At 29.8% G+C, this 21,781-nt stretch overlaps 1 protein-coding gene across 5 annotated transcripts in view; it reads left to right on the forward strand.

The window, feature by feature from the left end:
- The window catches only part of bdg (sodium-dependent transporter bedraggled), a 316,789-nt gene that overhangs the window by 280,834 nt on the left and 14,174 nt on the right, over nt 1-21,781 (forward strand). For all 5 annotated transcript variants that reach the window (XM_035349992.2, XM_035349984.2, XM_035350010.2 and 2 more), the window contains 8 exons: nt 883-949; nt 1,063-1,195; nt 5,860-5,991; nt 6,618-6,721; nt 7,122-7,240; nt 12,314-12,564; nt 14,542-14,673; nt 18,044-18,146. In XM_035349992.2, the coding sequence (XP_035205883.1) occupies nt 883-949; nt 1,063-1,195; nt 5,860-5,991; nt 6,618-6,721; nt 7,122-7,240; nt 12,314-12,564; nt 14,542-14,673; nt 18,044-18,146 (1,041 nt within the window). The remainder of the gene's footprint in view (nt 1-882; nt 950-1,062; nt 1,196-5,859; nt 5,992-6,617; nt 6,722-7,121; nt 7,241-12,313; nt 12,565-14,541; nt 14,674-18,043; nt 18,147-21,781) is intronic.

Consider the following 21,781-nt stretch of genomic DNA (forward strand, 5'->3'; position numbering starts at 1 on the left):
CTAAGTTTTTTTTAAAAAACTCTAATTTTAACTATTTTATCAAAATTGCAAATTAAATTTAGGTACTTGTTGGTTATAGCAAGCTACATATTCTTGGTGATTATTTGTTAGTGCAAGGAAATAAAATATCAGAAGTAAAAACCAAAGGTGAAAATAAACAACAAAGAAATTCAGAAAACTTGAAAAATGTATGCTATGCAAAAGAAAACATATATAAAAATGTGTGTGTTTTTTGCTACTGCATGTAGCTGTAAAATAAAATGGAGAAAGTATTCTGAAATGAACAATGGAATTTTTTGAGGTACATGTGAAGGTATTTTGAAAATAGTTGAAAACAGAACTGCAATAACTTTAATGGAGGTTAATGATCGACAACCCAATAATATTTACTGATTGTTAAAAAAAAAAAAAAAAAAAAAAAAAAATCGATGCACTTATGGATAAGGGCTACCAAAACGTCATTGGAGATATTTTATTGTCAGAAAACATTTTGCCTCAATATCCTGAAGATTATGTGACCTGGTATAACTGATAAATACCAAATTAATCTAGAAATAAACCTATTTTCATACTAAAAAATTCTGAGATACTGCATAATTCATACAGTGTAATAAACTGCTCTAAGTATATAATTATAGGTATCGTTCCTAGAAATTTATCTGCCGTTTTGAAACAAAAATAAAAAAATTTTACATACTGAAACATTTAAAAAAATATACTGGTTTCTTTCTTTTCTCTGAATTATTTTGATAGCTTTTATATGCCATAAAATTGTATTAAGCATGTATTTAATATATAGATATTAATTAAGCACACAGATATTAATTATTGCATCATTAACTTTTGGATTGATATGAAGTTGAGTTTTTGCCTATGTTTCAGGTTGCATACGAGCTTTAAATTCATCATCAGCTGATTTTTACGGCTGGTCTGTGCCATCATATTTTCAGTAAGTGATTTATATTATACTTTTTAACTGTTTATATTGTAATTAAATTGCCAACTTATCTGTATTTCGGTTTATATTTAAAAACCAATAAAAACATTAATCAATTTTTTTAGTGGTCGTGTTCTTGGAAGAAAACCTGGTGAATTCCAATTAGGGGAACTAAAATTTGAAGTAGCTTTTAATTTATGCATTGTATGGCTAATTGTTTTCATCTGCATAATACGTGGACCAAAAACATTTGGAAAAGTAAGTTAAGTAATTATTCTAATATACTTATGATTTGATTTCTTGGATAAAAATCAGTGCTTTGCTGTTATCGGGACCAGATTTAGAAATGCACATATATGTCTGTATGCATTTATGTATATACATACATGATACATACATACGTGAATATGTACATACATACAAGGTGGTCATGAAAGAACATAAAATAAAGAACCATACATAAGAGGTCATAAAGAACCTCTATTCGCTCAACAAACATATCAAAAATGAATTTTCAGATATTGTTTAAAGGTATGCCCTTAAGATTGTGATGATTAAAATAATAGAACTCTAATGGTCATGGTTACAGTGAAAAAAATTTCTAAATTTCAAATGGCAACATCTACCCTTCCTCCCCCTCAAATTGATCAGTGCATTGAGAAACCATAAACACCACTAGATACATGTATGATGAAAATTGCCAACGTAAAACATTTGTTAAGAAGAGCATTGTACAGGACCAAGACAAAACAAAAAAGTTTTCAACATGTCCACCTTCATAGATAATAACACATTGCATGCAGGAGATTGTCAATAACAATGGCAGCATAGCAGGAGGAATCTGTGTGACTACACATTTTATGGCATCTTTCAATTCTGGCAAATCTTATGGATTTAATGTAAACTAGATTTCAGATAAACCCAGAACCAGAAAGCCATCGGTGGGAGGTCGGAGGATCACTGTGGCTACGAAACTGCAAAGTAATGGAAGATGACTCTATCTCCAAAGTGCTGATGCAGCACTTACAAGCATATGTGGGTACCTGTAAAGGAACACCATCTAGCATCCTTACAATACCATTAACAACATTTTGCTGCTTCAATTCTATAATTATGTAATTTTGCAGCATTGTTGAGTACCAAGCACTTGTGATGGAGCATGTTTCCACACCTGTGGAAGTGAACTCTTCCAAGAAGTATGGATTAAGTATTAATGTACTTGTGATGCCACACCACCCAGTCACTTTAACTTCATGTAAAGGCATTGGTGCCACAGTGTAAGGATTTTCATGCAGTTTTTAGAGTTTAATTTCCCAGTTATGAAGCAGTGTGCTTCATCTTCCCTTTACAGTACTCTTCTTTGCAAATGTTTTGTGCTGGCAGTTTTCATCAGACGTGTATTGTTCCAATGCCATTTACATTTTTTCAGTATGATGGTCAATTTGTGCATGACAGAAGTGGGTGTTGCTATTTGAAAACTTTGAAATTTTTCCGCTGTAACTGTGAGAGCTGTATTGTTTTAATGTGTAACAATGTTGAGTGCATACCTTCAAACAACAATATCTGAAATTTCATTTCAATTAGTTGAGTGACTAGACCGCTAAAGGTTCATTTATTGAGGAATTTGTTTTTATGACTGCCATATATGTACATTTCTGAATCCAGTACTAATATCAGAAAAGTACCTGAAAGTATATTATTCATAATTATATTATTAGTTATACTATAATATTGTAATGTCAGTTTATTGAAAAGTTTTTAAAATCAGGCACTAAATTAAAAATAGTTTGTTTATTATTACATTACAAATATATTTAATTTGAACTAAAATGTTTAACCTTGTTTATATTAGTTCATTTTCTTTCTTATTTTTCATTTTCTGCCACACAGAATTTTTTTTTTATCAATAACATTCAATTTTTCTATTACTTAGAAAGATATTTTTCAGGTAATAAGGCGCTGTCTTTTTCTCTCTTTACTTCCTTGTACAAAGTAAAGGAAGTTTTGCAATGGTGAAGATTTTGGGTATCATATTGTTTCATACAAATCCTGAAGAGGTGGCGTTTTTTAACAGAAATATCCATTTTGGTCATACGTCAATCCATGTAGATGATTTTTTTCTGAGACATCTATACATATGGACAGAACGACAAACTCTTTTTTCCAAAATGGGTTGTGAAATGAATTTAAAATGATTTCAAAAGGGATTTTTTTCATAATACCTGTACATATGTATGTGTCTCGTATAACTAAAAAATTATTAGCTGTAGAATATTAAAGTGGTTAATAGACTGTATATGGAAGTCATGTGGTGTCTGCATCCAATTTTGTTTAACCTTTTGAAGATGGGATGGCCATTATAGTGGCCATAGAGTTGTCCATTTTAAAAGACGGGGTTGTCCACTTTAGTGGCCATGTCTTTTTCCCCCATTTTCCAGGCTGAAAAGTGGGGTGAAATGTCAAATTTGACGTCCCTAGGATTCTAACCACTTATCTCTTTCAAAGGTCTTTCTTTTACGACATAGATACACCCCTCTGAGAATCCATTAAACTACACACGAGAATCTTTGTTGCAAATAGGAGGTGATTTCTTAAAGGAGGGAAATCATTCGGTTCAAGATTCCCCATCCTTTGGTAGCTTTTACTGCTACCAAAGCCCTGGCCTCAAAAGGTTAAGAAAAAATCAGTATGGATTATGTGATTTAGAAATTGATGAAAAGTCACTATTAAAATTTCAATTAAGATAATTGTACACAATTAAATTAAAATGAAAATTCAGGATTAAATTCTTCCAAAACAAAGGTATCACTCGTAACAAAAGACTTTGTTCAGAGAGTGATAAAGTAAAATTACATTTTACTATTACTAGAGCTCTGAATGTCCTTGCAACAAAAGATCATGTTATGCAAAGAAGGGTTGCAAAGTGGATGCTGTTTGGAAAGTGAGCAGATTCCTTTTCTGATCGCTGTTTACTTAGTTTTTGTATCAAGAACTCATTTTGGTAGAATTGTGTCAGCTGCAGCTGTTGATAGGTATAATTACACGTGCCTTTATCTATAGAGTACTACTTTTTTAAAAGTATTTATTTTAAAAATAAATAATTTATTATCTACAAAGTTTATTACCTTTAATATATTATTATTTTAAATTTATTTTTAATTAAAAAACCCAGTCTTTTAGATTTTATGTTGGCAATTGCTTCTTAGTGGTGCTCTGTTAACCACAAATTCCCCCATTAAATATAGATGTAATATTGTATGACTAAAAATAGGCATAAAAAAAAGGAACAAACAATAATTATAACAGTTATTAATATTTCATATGCATGTACATTTTTATATTTTGAACTGCATTTGACTTAAACTGAAAAAAAAAAAAAATGAAATTTAAAGGACCTAATCTTATTGAAGATATGTTTCATAGAAAAAAAAAATCAGCAGCAAATAAGAAATCAGATATATTCTGCTTCATACTGGATTTAGGAGATACTGAATGCTTCTGGATTTAGAAGATTTTGAATGCAAGAATTCTAATATCTTGCTTTCAAAAAAGTTAAAAGACATATTTAATGCTTTTTTGTAGAGAGAATGACAAAAGAATAGAATTGCATAGGAAGAAAATAAAAGTATATATGTATCTTATATATATATATATATATGTGTGTGTATAAAATAAGCACTTGCAGCAGAACTGTGATACAAAATATTAGAATTTTCGACAGTGGGTATATATTCATCAACAGCACAAAACAAAATTTGTATGCATTGTACATAGCAGATTAATAAATTCCGAATAGCTGTCTGAAACAATTATGCACTCATCATGATTAATAATTTAAGACTTGTAATTTCAGATGGGTAACATTTCACTGATAGAAAGGCAGACATAATATCTTGTCGTAGAAAAGTTAATTGCATAGATGTTGATACTGACTTCGAAAAATTTGAAGTCACGTAGATGCATTAACATGACATATACCAGATTCTATAGCAGATTTTAATATTCATTTTTATTTTAAGAAAACAGAGGGTCCCCCCCCCAGTTTAAAGGAAGTTTGGAAAAAAGTGTACAGTACCTGCAGATTCATGTAGAAATGGCTATTCAGAAGTGTTTAAAAAAGTAAACTGTAAAGTGAAAATCAGCAATATATTTTTCTTCAGCCATGACCATTTGGTTTGGACTGATGAGATGGATAGGAAGGTTTCATGGAATGCAATATACCTAATGAATGAATTGCCTGTACCTCTATTGTTTCCACAATTTTTGAAGCAGTTTGCCAACAATGTAATATTTATAACATATCATACTTTGTGCATGTGGAATATAAGGAATATAAATAGTACAGAGTGGAGTGATGTTTGAGGCATTTGGTTTTATAAATCTCAGATCAAACATAACTAATAATTGGTGAAAAATTGGAGTGATGAGTTAAATTTTAAAGTTGCACTAAATAAAAGTTCCACTAAATTAAAAATATTTTGCAATTATGTATGGCATAAAACTGCTTATATATTTGGCATACAGCTGCACAGAATGGTTTATGTTTCTGAACTAGGTATTGTAGAGACATTAGGTAAATTGGAAAAAGCCGGAGAGATGAAAAATGAGCAGCCTTCCCCGGGAATCGAACCGCGGACCTCTGGAATATAGGCCCAGCAGGCAGAACTACTACACCACGAAGGCATGCCAAGAAGGTGGGAGGAATACCATATAGTTTAGCTAAAACTTCACTTTTAAAGGAAGTTTTATTAAATACAGGACCATTGTTATGGATTTGTCTGCCAGGATTCACCTCCCACGTATATTTTACATGTTCCTTGTAAAACTGTTGAGTATACCTCTGCATATTTAAAAAAAAATTCTCTGTCTGTAATTATGTATAAAAATATCTTTGAGCTGTTTCTTAAAGATGCATTTTTTAGGTGGTGTATGTATTTGGTATGTTGCCTATTGCTTTGCTAATGATGGTAACAATGCGGATGGGACAGCAGTGGAGTGATGGTATTCTGGATCTGTTTACTTCTTCATGGAAACCTACTCTTCTAGATTCCTCTGTAAGCATAAAGTAATTCAGGCTGCATATAAATATTTTCTTTATCAATATTTACTTTTTTAAAAAAAATGTTATAATCTTTAGCAAAACGACCTTACTAACTTCAAAAAAGAAATGCTTTTCCTCTTTTCGAAAAACTGAATGGCAATATCATCTTAAATATAAATATTCTACCGTTTGTATATATATATAAATATATTGTGTACATTTTCATTTTCTAAAAATTTATCATGTGTACTCTTCTTAAGAATGCTTCTCTTTATTAATAGTTTCTTCGTTTTATTTCCTTATAAAATTTAATACACTATAAAAATTTGTAAATTAAAATGCTGTGATTTATCAAATTATATGTATAACTGCAGTATTGAAATAATTTATTGTATCATATACTGATTTAAATATTCTATTTGAATATTTAATATATATATATATACTTAAAATTTAAAGAAAGATATCAAAGTATATGGAAAAGTTCTGATTAATTAAAAAGTTTATTTGTGATTTTTACCAAATATAAATTTAATATCATGTTTTGATGACAAATTCAATTCTGTGTATTAACTTGAATATCAAAAGTATTGTGTGTCTGTAAATTATTTTAGTTATGGAAATATATTGTATTTCTAGGCTTGGTGGCTTGCAGCAAGAGAAGCATTCATAACGTGGGGTCTTTTTGGAACAATTGCCCTTCATATTTGTAGTCATAATAAAACATCTACAAATATTACAAAGTAAGAGTATCTTTTATAATGTTATTGGTTATAATCAGTTGTTTTTAAAAGTTTTTATTTATTTTAAGATTGATTCAAAATTCTAATGCAAAATATTCTGTTTGGAATCCATTATGTATATTTAAGAAAATGCAATTAATTATCAATTATTACATGCATAAGTGCTGATATAAGTAAAAGAATATTATTCCATGGTGATTCCAAAGAATAAAATTTCCATGGTGATGAGACAGCTAAATGACCTAGGATTAGCTATAGTATTAAATAAATGCTAAACCAGAAGTATCCAGCCACTGAAGGGAACAAAAATGTTAATTCTTATATTACTTTTTACTAAAATGAATACTAGAAAAATGACGCTTTTTATTTAATGATATATCTATCTATTTTTTTTTTCTAGGAACCTCATAGCTGTAGCTGTTACTGCAGTTGTTGTATTAATCACTACAGCTTTTCTGTTTGCCTGTGCAGCAAATGTTCTTCACAAGAGAAATCTATCCCTATCGTTATCATCTTATGGTATGCATAGTTCAGAAAAAAGAAATCAAACAAAATTTGTTTTTGCATGCTCATATTTAATATTTTTCCTATTGATTTTGTATTAAACAAGGGGTAATTTTTACTGTAGTTTGTAAGTATTTGAATTTATCAATGTACTTTTTTAATTCTAGTTTCTTTCTTTCTTTCTTTTTTCTTTGTGTGTTAAAATTTACTATAATTTACTTCAAGTTTCTGCCAAAGAAGATTTCATGTAAATTTTACTTATTTTGTATATGTGCAGTAAAATGTCTGATTAAATATTGCAAGGCTTGGAATAATTAATCTCTGGAATGTATAGAATGTTTTCTAAAAAGCGCTTGTTTCATATGTGGTTTGGATTTATTAAAAAATGGTAGAAATTTGGATACTCTTTTGTTATCAGGACCAGATTCAGAAATGTATGCACAAGAATTTACGCATGTGTGTGTATACACATAAATACATATATATGTATGTGCATACATAAATAAATACATTGATACATACACACATACACATATACATTTCTAAATCTGGTCCTGGTAACAGATGACAGATGAGTACAAAAATTTGTGATACTATCTTCAAAAATATCCAAACTTTTTTAGTTGACAAGTAAAATTTGGCATTTAATTTTGATAGCAATAAAGAAGGAAAAAACTAGATGACTACTGCATTTAATTTTATATACTCCATTTTTTGCAATATTTTTACTTAAAAGGAAGTTAAATGATATTTCTTAGTAAACAGACTTTTTACTTCCTTTTACAAAGTAAAGGAAGTATTGTCAAGGTTCGTATGGTCCTTAAAACTCCTTAGGTTTTTGGGAAATGATATTTGGTCCTTAAAAGTTCTTAATTTTGCCCAAATTTCAAAAAGTCCTTATTTTTGCCTTATATATATATTGGTAAGAGTATTTTCCCATGTAATTTTTCAGAATATTTAAATGTGTATTGGTATTTCCTTGAAAATTCGCTTTGTACTGTTCCTTTCTGTTTTTTTTTTTTTTTTTTTTTTTTTTTTTTTTTTTTTTTTTTTCAAAAATCTTCTGGCTTTTTGCTCTTGCAGTGTTGCTTGGGATAATTTTTCCTTTGAATTTTAGACTTTGCACGTTGGAAGGTTTAGAAGGATTTGAAGGCAAGGTTTGAGATCTACAATTTCCATAAAAATGTGACAAAATGAAAAGTATCTATGTGGTGTTAACATGTAATAGGTGTGTTTTATAGGAAATTTGCGATGAATTTCTTATTTTTTGAAGAATTTTTGGAAAAACTTGAAATCAAAACTATTTGAATTTTCTCAATTTGATCCTAGAAGTCTTTTTCTTGAAATATTTATCTTCCCTTAATTTTTCTCTCGACAAAAACACTGAAGCAATCAAAGAAAGTAAAGAAATGGAAAACTGACAGTTTATTTATGATATGTGTCTGAATGCCAGGTCTTAATTCTAAAAATTTTGCTATCCCTAAGTTTTGTTGCTCCATATTTCACTAAATTCTAAAAATTTTCTCACACTGGCTCTAGCTTCAGCATATTATTTCATATTTATTCTCAATACTCATATTACTAAAGAAATAAAATCAGCAGCTTCTTCTATACATTCAAGTACAATGAGTTCTGTAGAATAACAGAAATCTTTAATTCACTCTGAAAATTTTGAAATGAATAGGAAACTCATCAAAGAAAAAAGTTGATTTTATAAAGAGAGAGAGAAAATTATTCTTCAAAGGTACATTGTTGAAACATTTATAAATTAGGAGATGAAGCAAAAGCTAGTGAGAACATTGATTTGTTTATTGCAACAAATAAACTTCGAAAATATGGTAAAAAGAAGAGAATTACAAAATAATTAAAATTAGATAAAATTTGGAAATTTTTCAAATTAAAAAGATGTATAAACATTTTGTTATCTGTTATTGTGACATTATAACTGCTGTAAAATGTTCTGAGTTATTTTTTAGTGGATATTTTTTAGGTATAAAAAATTGTAACTATATAATCTATTGATTAACTACACAATTTAATTATTTGTAACTAACTGTTCACCCTTAAAAGTTATCTATGTTAAAATGAGTTATTGCCTTTCTTTAATCTTTATTGTGGATATCCCACTTGACATAAAATTTGCATGAAACTCTGGACTGAGTGAGTATGGGACAAAATGAGGCATAAAAGAAAGAATCAATATAAAGCTAACTATTAGTAAAATTTAAATAAAGAACCACTGATCTTCTTTAAAATATGTGGGACTATTATAAGCGTAAAATGTTAAATGTTTCAAGAAATTCTGTGATTTAATGCTAATTACTTGAAAAATTGTTAATTTTATTCTTGGATTAGTTTTATAATTAAATATTAGATTATGTTTAATAATAGTGCATCTTACTTAGATTTATTTTATTCCTGTAAATTACAAAAGCGGTGTTACAAAACACTGAAGTTCGAATGTAGATAATTGTTTTAGTTTATTCATTTTCTATTTGCTTTAATTTTTTTCATTAATGTTCCTTAGAAGTCCTTAAACGTATTTAATTTCCATGTTCAGAAATGTGTACAAACCCTGATTGTTATCACAAAAACAAACAAAAACAAACAAACAAAAAAAAAAAAAAAAAACGGTTATTAGATTTCAATAGAAATATCGATGACTACTTTTTTGAATAGCGTCTGTATGCACAGACAGAATAGAAGACTCTTTATTGCAAATCAGAGTGTCAAGTGGATTTTTTCATCATATATGTATGTATGCATCTATACAGCTCACATAACTCAAAAACGATTAGCCAAAAAAACTTTGAAATTTTGTATATTGGACTCCTATAACATCTAGTTTTACATCTTCCCTTTTTTATTGCAATCAGCAGGGCCAAAAGTCCAAAAATACATACATATACCCATCCCCCCTTATTCCTCTTAGAAGTCCTTACAAAGCCTTTATTTTCACAATCTTTGATCGTAGTCATATACTTTGAGTTACAGGCTGTTTTAAATGACAAAATGTTCATGTTTTTTACAATGTAAAATAAAAAAAAGATAATAATAATTTTGAGCAAATAATAGAATCAAATTTTTAATATGTTCTCTCATTTCCTATGCTAATATTTTGGAAAATTTTATGCTGTTTATAAAAAATGGAGATACAAGGAATTTGACCTCTGTGTGACAAAAAATGACCGGGTTATTTAATTCCAAAATTTGCAATCTTTGATGTCATTTTCAATTTGCCTTGAGGGATTGGGTAATTAAGGAAAGGAAATTCAAGGAAATAAGTTTAAATAAAATGCAACAAAAAATATGCATTATTTAATAAGCCATACAAAAAAGTTGTATCTACATCAAATTTTTTAAATTAGATTTAATAGTGAAATATAGGTTAATGAACTTGTTTGTCATCTGAAAAGTTCATAACTGAAACTTATTTTTGCCATAGGAATAAATATAAAATGGATTACTTATTTTTGCCATAGGAATAAATATAAAATGGATTACTTATTTTTGCCATAGGAATACATATAAAATGGATTAATTCGTTTTTGGGGTGATGGTTACTTTTTTAAACTTTAAAACAGTACTTTATGTGCAAGTTCATAACTCAAAACCAATAAAAATCATTAAATCTAAGACAAAAAAAAAAGTATTCAGCAGATAATATAGCCAAAATTTAATTTTACCATACCCGTACAAAGGAGAAGAAACAGCGTTAAGTGCAGTTAAAATATTGTATCATAAAAACATCCTAAGTGTCAAAGCTTTCAAAGTCTGTGTCTGCAGTGCAATCTAGCCATAATTTCCTCCAGTCTAAGACCCATCAGTGGCTGAGTAGTAAAGTTGCTGAACACTGGAAGTTCGACCTTGGTTTGATTCCACGTGAACAGACCATCTGTAGGGGCATTTTAGGGTTTTCCCCATGTATGATATGAATATTAGCCAGTCTCTCTTAGAAAGTTCTCTAAAGGGGCATTCCTCCTGTCAGGCAAATAAATAGCCCTTGCTTTGCCATAATCATATGGACCCAACCAAACCTCTAGACCAAATTCATAGTCTTCTAAGTTACTCGCTGTCATGATTTGTCAATGAGAATTAAATTATAGAAAATCTTAAAATTTTCAAGAAGTCCCCGAGTGTTAATTGCAAGCATAAATTACCTCAAAATGCTCTAGAAAAATCACTTACTGTCGAATTAAGTGTTCGTAGTTTGAGACACCATAATTTCTATTCAAATTTCTACAGTAGAGGTTAAAATATGATTGAGGACTTAAATTATGTTATCCAAAAAGCTGTTGAGTAACGATAAATCTAATGGATGAATCATTGTTTTCTAATCTTACTAAAATCTTTTTAATTCTGATTTTTTTTAAAACTTGTTTTATATTACTTAAGTTGCTACTACGAAAGAATTTTGCATGGAGCGAAATGCTTATTATTTTTAGTATAACCCATTATGGATTATTTGTATTGATTATTAAATTGAATTATCAGTAAATTTATTTTTTAAAACTTTGCAATATGTTAATTTTAAAAATAGTTCTCCAGTAATTATATTTTACAATTCATGAATAGAAAAGGTAGTAAGCTTCCCTTCTACAACAATATAGAAGTTTTTGAAATATTCCAGACAAATATAATGTGACTCCTGTAAATTTAAGTAGTATCTCAAAAAGTACTCAAAAAGCAAGATCTAAAGAAAATAACTGAAATTCAGTTTTTAAAGAAGCATTCTTAATGTTTTTTAATGTGGTTTTTTCCAGTTTTTTTAATGTCGATCCCAGTTTTTATCAGTCCTCCTTGAAAAAGAGAAGGCTCTTTGATATTGCCAGATTGTGTTTTAAAATTTAGATAATTAAAAATATTTGGTGTTTGGAAAAGTAAAAATATTTTGTATTTAATTTATTTTGCAATCAAATTTGAATTCAATGTATAATAAAAGTGCAGTAGGTGCTCTCTAATTAAGGAGACTGAAGTATAATTTATTTTAGGGGGGAGGCAGATTGAAGTACAACTTTGATTTTACAGCCTTTATATTTTTTCTATTATTAAAATTAATTTCTGTTATACTGAAAATTTTCTGTTTAGAGGAAGAAAGTTCTGTCAAGGCACTGAAGCCTGGGATTCGATTTCACAAGAATATCACTGTTACAAGCCTCTTTCTAGGGATAAGCACAATTCCGAAAGATAGCTATGTATATCAGAGTGGCTATCAAGTTCTGCGCCTAGCAACAGAGGCTTTCCCTGCTGCTCTTGCTGTTGAAGGTGTCCGCAACATTTCTTCATTTTGGTCCATTTGTTTTTATACTGCCATGATTTTCTTTGGATTTGGTCAGCAGGTAAAAATATATATTTACATATATAAAATTCTAAATTAATAAACATTAAAACTCTCATTTTTATATATGTTATTTTGTCAATTATTTATCAATTGTGGAATTAAAAAAAATTCTGTAAATAATTATGAGAGTATTTTAAACTATAATAATATATTTTATCACATTTTAAATAAATGTTATTCAGATTAGGTATTTGCTGTTATTTTTCATATATTTAATCCTAAAAATAAGACAAAAATTAATTATTGCCGTAACTTTGGCTTATGGTACAACAGTTGCACATATTTTTAATATGTATTATATAATGGAATATAAATTATTGGTAACAGCTGATTTTGAAATTCACCATTTAAAAAAAAAGCCATGGTGTCAAATGTTATAGTTTAAGCTATTAAACAGGAAACAATGCTTTTGAAGCCTTTAATTAATTTATTTTAGCTTCATGGGCATTGTTTTCTGTTTAGTTTTCATGGACAATCAAAAGTGGCAAAAATTAAAAGTGATTTTATAATGCAAAATCAATGGAAATCTGTGGTTACAGCATGCACATATTGATGATGAGTATGTTGATTACATGCAAAGATCTAAATCATTGAGGATAATTAAAAGAATTGACCCAGTTTGGGAAATTTTTTCCTCTCTATTCATTGTAAGTCTTTTCTGTGATTAATGTTGACTGTCATTGCTGTATTCATGTAAGATGCCAGTCTATAAGAAAGTGGGTATGGATACACTGTTAAGAATCTTTTGGAGTGATAAGTCGCTGAACTCGCTGGAAGGGTAGTTTGACTTGGGTTCGATTCCAGGTGAGCAGGGTGGCTGCACGAACATTTTCATTTCTCCATGTGTACTGTGGATGCAAGCCAATTTCCCTTTAGATGTCATCCATAAAGGCATCCCTCCTCTTAAGCAGATAACCCTCATGTTTTGACATAATCTGATTTTTTAAATATTAATGAATCTTTTGGCATTGAAATGTATTTTCAACATCAGCAGACTGACTGAAAATCCCCCCCCCCCATTGGATACTGTTTGGTAGCTGCATTAAAAACCATATCGGACTTTTATTCTTTGCCACTTTCTCTGCTAAATAAGAAAGCAAGTGACATCTCTTGAACCTGCACCCTGTTCTTAGTCTTATGTTTTCTTGGCAATTATTATTTATATCACTTTGTTGGCTGTATTTCCAATGTACTCTTTTTCTGTTAGGTATAGCTTCAATGCTTGAGAATTTTAACAGATTTTAACAGTCATCAGATTTTTTTTTTTTTTTTTTTTTTGTCTTTTGTCACATATTAGCTTAAAATTTAAGATATTTTGCTTTCTTACTTTCTTTAATAATGTAAATGTTATCTTAATGAATGTAAGTTTATGGAAATTGAGACTAAAATGAGTAATTATACAAATTTAGCTAATAAATGTTTAAATAAAGGTCTTCTTGACAGATCTAAAATTCTCTGTCATGCAGTGGGCTACATAATGAATTGTTTTGGGTTCATTACTTAGTAAGTCTTGTAAATACTTGATGCAAAATGTAGTATAAATTAACCCAAGTCAAAATAGCTGTTGTCTTGAGTTAGTGGGATTTTCTTTGGGGAAGTGTTACAAAAAAAGGGGGAATAATTGAAAAAAAAAAAAAAAAAAGCAATGTAATGCAGATATGTACTTGTAAGTAGTTTGAAAGTTGATAATGAAATGAAATAATAATTTAAGAAAAAGCCAAACTAGGAATTGCAGCACCTCATATGGGAATAACATACATGTTTTTGTGCAGCTGATAATTTTTGAAAATTCATGCTTTACATTTCCAGGTATTGGTATTTTGTGATGTTTTATGCATATGTAGTATCGTGTTTATTTTTACTGCTCTTCCAAAGATTGTAGTTAAAATATATACAAATATTACATATATTTTATTCTATAGAGTGCTTTTCTGAATATCCATAGAGGTGATCAATTTATTGAACTTTATTGCAGGTAGTGATGTGGTACTGCGTTGTAGAATCTGTAATTGCTATTAATTACAAAGTTTTCAAATCTTGGCATACAACATTGACGTTTATAACATGCAATTTAGCATTTCTTCTTGGTCTTCCAATTACATCAAATGTAAGTAAACACAGAGGTAAAATCCTGTTGTATATTTTATATTTTATGTTGAGAATTTTTTTTAAAAAATGAGACAGAATATTACAGGGGTTTATAAAGTAAGTTCTGTTAAAAAAAATGTTATTGAATAGTTCAGTTTAACAGTGCAGTTTGTTGTTCATTTTTGATCGATTTTATGATGATATGTTTTGCTCATTTAAAATGTATAATCTATATAATTAATCGTAATCTGTGAATATCATAATAGAGTTCTGCTATGTCTAAGGAAATGATAGAGTAAGATTTTATCATAAAAATATATACCACTATGTTATGGTCACATAATGAAATTTTTAATGGCTTTAACCTTCTCAGCATTATGGATGTAGAATTCTGTATGGAAGAGTAGCTTTCATATTCATTACACATGAAAATTTCTGTCAGTTTTTAATGTATCCAATTTCGGGTTGGATGTATATTAGAAGAAAAGGAATCAAGGTACAAAGTGAGGAAGTTTTTTTTAATTATAATTAAGAAAATACTATTTATACACAACATTTTGAGGAACTCTGAAATTTTAGGGCTAAACTCATAATGATTGGAGGGTTAACAGATTTATGGATGTAAAATGCAATAGGAAATTTTTCCTGCTATTGTCTCCTCCTAGAACTAATTTGAATAGCAGGTTTCTCCCTACAACTTTAGTGAAAAGGTTGCATTCAGAATTCTGTTTTGCTTATATACTTGGATTATTTTACAGTTCTGGAAACTGTTTTGGATAGATCAGCCAATGAGAACAAGGTTCTGATTTTTTTGTACAGTCTACTTCTAAGAGGTACATCTGTATGCTTCTGTACAGTATACTTCTAAAAGGTATATCTGTATTTTCTGCAAAGTATACTTCTAAGAGGAATACCTGTATACATCTTGGAGGAATGAATTTCTCAGAAAAGTTTCTGATTGCATTTCATGTCCATACGTTTGATAAACAATCTTAATGCAATAAAAAATATGGGTAACATAAAAAATTAATTGTCTGTTGTCTGCAGTGATGATTCTTTTGGTTGCAACGTTTAACTTCTTTTTGTATGTAAAGATGTCAAAGATTCTATGAAATTAATACGTCAAAGATTCTATAAAAACTTAAGCCACATATAAGTGAATGTATCTGTTAAAAGATTTTATAGTTAACATTCTGCACCGGTAAACATTATAAATCAACCATGCCCTTACTGGGATTTGAACCATAGATTTTCCATTCGCTAGCTGAATGTGTTTTCTGTTGTGCCACAAGAGCATGCATAAGGGAATGCAATAATTCGTTACAGCCTTGCCTATAAATTGAGAAATTATGGTAAAAATAATAATTAAAACTAAACATATAAAATTGGCCTTAATTACTTCTGTACCAAAAGTATTTGCTTCAAACAGTAAACATTTTATGTATTATAGTTTATGTTACGTCTGGTCTGAATTGTATTCATTCGAGAAAGCTGGCATGTTAACGGATCCATTTGTTAAGCTCTGATTTTATATTTTCATTCTGCAAAAAGTTTTAATGCCTTTAAATAATCTTTTACTGTAATATAACAAACATACTGTTTTGTGTCTATTGTTCTAATAACCAATTACTCAATAACTGATCAGTTATGGTTTTAGCCCTTTTTCTTCTCCTCCCACCTCCTGAAAACATTTTTAAAAGCACTGTTCTGAGGATGTGATTGATATAAAAATTTTTTTTATAGCTACTGGATGGATTCCTTTGAAAATAATTTATTTAGCTGATAAAATATGGACATTTTTGTATTATATCTGTTTTTGAAGAAAGGTGGTGCTGAAGTCAATCAACTGTGACCTTTTAGGGGTTCAGTAGTAGGTGAAAGGTTAGGTACACTTGCTCCAATCCTTGATTATTCATGAGACTGTCTATGCAGCTAAGTGCTGGAACAGGGTATAAGCAATAACAACTTATATGCAGCAATCCCTATAATTAAAAGAATTCTTTTAGGGATTCAGAGAAATAGCATTAGGAGCTGATGATGTCATTTCATCAGATTTATTAATATTTAAAATGGCTTGCAGCTTAAGTTATTAGAAACACCATAAATTTTAGATGCAGCATTTATTAGTTATCATTTTTATATTATCTATGCATTTGCTGATTATAGCGTGCACATGCTGCGTACTATATTATGTATGCTTCATGCTTTTTAAGTTTTTATTTTATGTTTCTTTTATTATTTTGTGGCTTTAAATTGAAAATGTTAAAGGTACAGAAGTGCAATTTCATTCGTGTTCTTTACAGAGAATGCAAATTCTCCAATCTAGATAAATTATATGGGGATCGCATGTCAGAATAATACCCATTTCTCCAATGCATATTGAGATTTCCATTGCTTGTAGACACAATCAAGATCACAATTTGTTGCAAAAATTAAGCTCACCTGAAAAATGCACATAATATGAGCATGAAGGTAGACATTTCCTTCTGCATTAACATAAAAGATTTTGTGCAAGTTTTCTGAAAAGTATCACGAGTTCATATTTTTGTATAATAACATTTTTTATTAATTCAATTCTGTATGAAATTCCTTTATCCCATTTTTCTGGATGGAATTTGCTTTGATGATTAGTCCAGTAGTGGTTGCTTGTTAGCAGCACAACATTTTTTTTAATAACCATGTGAGATTATAAGAAATTATATTTCTCCATGTCTGTTCTTGCAGCTTATAAGTTAAGTTGCAGCTTAAGAGTAAACTTGTAGCTAAAGAGTTATATTTGTAAATCTGATTTACATCTGCTAAGGAATGAGAATGTCAAATTTGGAGTTTTTAAGGTGTCATTCTTCTAGATTTAGTAAAATTTTCTATCACGAGAAGTATTCATTTCCATTGGCAACATTGTTGAAGCTTTGCCACTGAAGTGGTATTCTATTTTAAAAATATAAAGAAATTTGCTTCTTGGTTAATTATCATTTTGGCTTTAAGTCCAGTGCAAAAATACATGCAATGAATGGCTGACTAAATATTCTCGGATTTACTCTTTCTAATGAAATAAAAATTATTTTATGGTACAAAATCAAAATTTCTGCCTCACTTGCATATTTCAGATAAATAAATTACCCTAGCTTACATTTTAAATGTACTGCTGTATTTTAGTATGATGTACAATCTGATTTAATTGTAGTCTGTAATATTTCAGTCTGATTTAATTTTAGTTTGTAATATTTCAGTCTGATTTAATTTTAGTGTGTCATATTTATATCATATGTATTGCAAGTCAACTTTTAATGCCTAGCGTATGATTTAACTTTAGTTCGTCAGCGTTCTGTGATATTGCTATAATTCAAGGTATATCTCCTATCTAAGCAGAAAAAAATTCTCGTTTGTAGGTGGGGCTATATATCATATACTATCTGGATTTCTGTGTCAGTTCTTTATGGTGGATCGTACTGATGTATTTCATCATGCTGTTTGCCATTTTATTTATTAGAGGTAAAGTATATTTTATATAACTATAATTTATATGAATTTTAATTTTATTTTACGGCATTTTATCAGACTACATTTAATATAGGGACAGCATAAGAACTGGTGTTGCTATGGTGTGCCAGAGTCAGTGTAACTGGCATTCTGCCAACTGATGCAGTTGCACTGAGCGACATAATTTTTAGAATTTAAAGAAATACTGAGCAACAAAATATAGGAATGGCAAAATTTTTAGAATTTAGAGAGGCACTGAACAGCAGAATTCAGGGACCACAAAATTTTTAAAATTTAGTAAAGTATGAGGCATCAGAATTTAGCACCCACATAGATTGCACCAGGCAGCAAAAATGCCTAGCATCAGCCATGATTGAATATCATTGTAGAGTAAGGGTGGTCAAACTTCATTTCAGTAGAAGCCTCATACTCTGATTCAGAAGTCATCCAGAGCTAGGTGTTCTAGAGCTATAACTAGATTATACTACAACATAATGTTATGGCTGATCGAATTTCATTATAATTTAGTTTGGTTATGATATAATTATGTTATAATCTAGTTTTCCAGCTGCAGTTATAAATTTATAAAATTTAAAGAAATAAAACAATTTTTTATTAAAAAAGAAATATTTCACAGAAAATTAACAAGGATTTCAGAATCTTTTAGTTAATGTGGCTATTCATAAGCATTTATAGTATTAAACTCTGTGCGTGACTGTTTGTTTGTTTGTAACTTTATGTCCTCTGGAACGGCGGGGAGCTGAGTTTTGAGACATATACCAAAAGTTAATACCCTTAGATTCCAAATATTCATCAGAAGCCTTTTCAAATATTTTCTCAGCTCTGTAGGACTTTAATCAACCAAGATATTAATTTAAAACTGTAATTCATTTCTCTGAGTGGCAGCAGTGCACTGGAGATAAAAATGCTTTATTTAGAAATGTGTTGCCACTGCTCGCTTTCAAATTGTAGAATTCGTTAATAAAAAATTTGTAAGTTTTACAAAATATGAAATAAAAATAGCATTGCCAAACATTAAACATATTATTATTGTATAAGGGTCATATTTTGATGTTGAAGAAAGCACGCGATTGCATGTGATGTCAAAGTATGTCAAAAATTTTTCATGAATTCATAAGCATTTATAGTATTAAACTCTGTGCGTGACTGTTTGTTTGTTTGTAACTTCATCTCCTCTGGAACGGCGGGGAGCTGAGTTTTGAGACATATACCAAAAGTTAATACCCTTAGATTCCAAATATTCATCAGAAGCCTTTTCAAATATTTTCTCAGCTCTGTAGGACTTTAATCAACCAAGATATAACTTCATCTCCTCTGGAACGGCGGGGAGCTGAGTTTTGAGACATATACCAAAAGTTAATACCCTTAGATTCCAAATATTCATCAGAAGCCTTTTCAAATATTTTCTCAGCTCTGTAGGACTTTAATCAACCAAGATATTAATTTAAAACTGTAATTCATTTCTCTGAGTGGCAGCAGTGCACTGGAGATAAAAATGCTTTATTTAGAAATGTGTTGCCACTGCTCGCTTTCAAATTGTAGAATTCGTTAATAAAAAATTTGTAAGTTTTACAAAATATGAAATAAAAATAGCATTGCCAAACATTAAACATATTATTATTGTATAAGGGTCATATTTTGATGTTGAAGAAAGCACGCGATTGCATGTGATGTCAAAGTATGTCAAAAATTTTTCATGAATGTCAGAATTTTAAATTAGCTATATGTTGCGAAACACTTGCACTTGGACGTGCATTGTATTAGGCTGCCAACTGAGCCACTGTCTGGCACCAAGTTTGCTGTACCAAGTCCCCAACGTCCTTTTTCTTTGATGATGCATGGACATCCAATACCTTGTCGTCTACTGTTAGTTTCACCATCATTTATTTATCCACTTTACATAAATACTAGCAACAGCAGATTGTGAACAACCTACCAGTCTTGCAGTTTTGGATATCTTCAGACCATTACAATCTGCTCTCTATCAAATTTCCTTTGATCAGCAGCCTCTCCCATTCCTCACAGAAGTAAGTGCAAGAATGATTCCTTACCTTCTCCAACAGTAATTAAATACCATTCCCACATAATCACATACTCTCCACATCATCCAGATGAGTTCATTGAAAATTGTGGGGATCATCATAATGCTTTGGCCGGTCAGTGTAGTTTTAGTATTCAGTTATTTTTGATGGTACGTCGATAGAACTGTGTAGAAAGTTAGCTGTTAAGCTAGGGAAGATGAAACCAATTCATTTTTTAGCCATGGTCGAAATAATTTTCCAGGTGATAGGTGTAATGGAATGTCAGTGATTTATTGCATAGACAGATTGATGGACTTGCAGACAGACATAGCTGAATTCAGCATAATGATATTATTAGATGAAGCAGTTCTGGAGGCATAATATTTGCTTCACACATGATTATCAGTGTAATAAACACCCCATAATTTTGTATACACAGCTTACATTTTAGATAGTAGAAAAGAAGTACCATGAAGTGAAAGACATGGCTTTATTCTGTCAGCAGTAGGTGAAAAAGTGAAACATATTAAACAGTTAGAGTTATTTATAATCTCAGTTCATTTGAGTTCTGGACAGTTGATTGGGCAAAAGTTTATAGTAGTGCAGAAAAATTGCAGGGAAAGAGTGACATCAATGACGCAGTATAGATGCACTGAAGGTTGTTGTACTAGGATTAAAATTAGGACTTTGAAGGCTTTTGCCAGTTTGTTCCAATTAAGTTTAATTTGTTAATAAATTTCCATCTTATTTTTATATCTTACACGTGTGTGTCTGTGTGTATAATGATGTAGAAAATGTTGATAGTGCAGATGTTGATCCATAATGATGAGCAACTTGGCAACTGAAGCAGAATTAATAAAAAGCAGGTCTGGCTGATTTACTATTAATTTTGTTTTAATTGGCATTGCATTTACAAATAACTTAGTATACTAATCGTGCCTGTTCCAAAATATTTACATTTTAATTATTTTTGTTGTAAGAAGAGAAGCAGCAGACTAGGTAGGCCAAGAAGCAAAAGTGAAATGCATTATGTTTTGGATGAAATCTTAATTCAGAGTGGTTTTTCAATATCAATGTCATTCTGATTGACAGATTAATTAGTCTGTAATATTATTATTGGCTTAAAGCTAAGTTATTTTTGCTATAGCTTTATGTAAAAGTTATGTAATGTGGATGAATCTAGAAATGAATCAGTCCAGAAAAGTTTTAAGTAGTTACTTTATTAAAATATAGCAAATACCTAAATTAACACACTCGCTGGCAGTGAAAATGACATTTCCATCCTTAGAAATTGGATTACCAAATAGTGTTTTAATGGTTAAAATGTTCCTTATAATGTTTATGTTTAGTTTAATAGTTTTTCCTGATGGTCTAGAGCGGCAGCGACACATCAAGTTCAACCTATTATCTGTATGCTACCGATGCTCTAACATGTGTGATCTTATTTTAAGAAATTATTGACATATTGCATAAAGCCACAGTTTAAAAAAGTAATGAAGCACATAATTGGACAATAAGAAGCCGCACTTATGAAAAAATATTGAAAATCTTTTGGAATAGCAAGCACAAAATACAGATATTGGCATTGCTGAATTATTCCTACTA

The sequence above is a fragment of the Stegodyphus dumicola genome, chromosome 5, assembly GCF_044657685.1.
Source record: "Stegodyphus dumicola isolate Sdum_Otavi_A_Nest chromosome 5, ASM4465768v1".
NCBI classification, from domain to species: Eukaryota; Metazoa; Arthropoda; class Arachnida; order Araneae; family Eresidae; genus Stegodyphus; species Stegodyphus dumicola.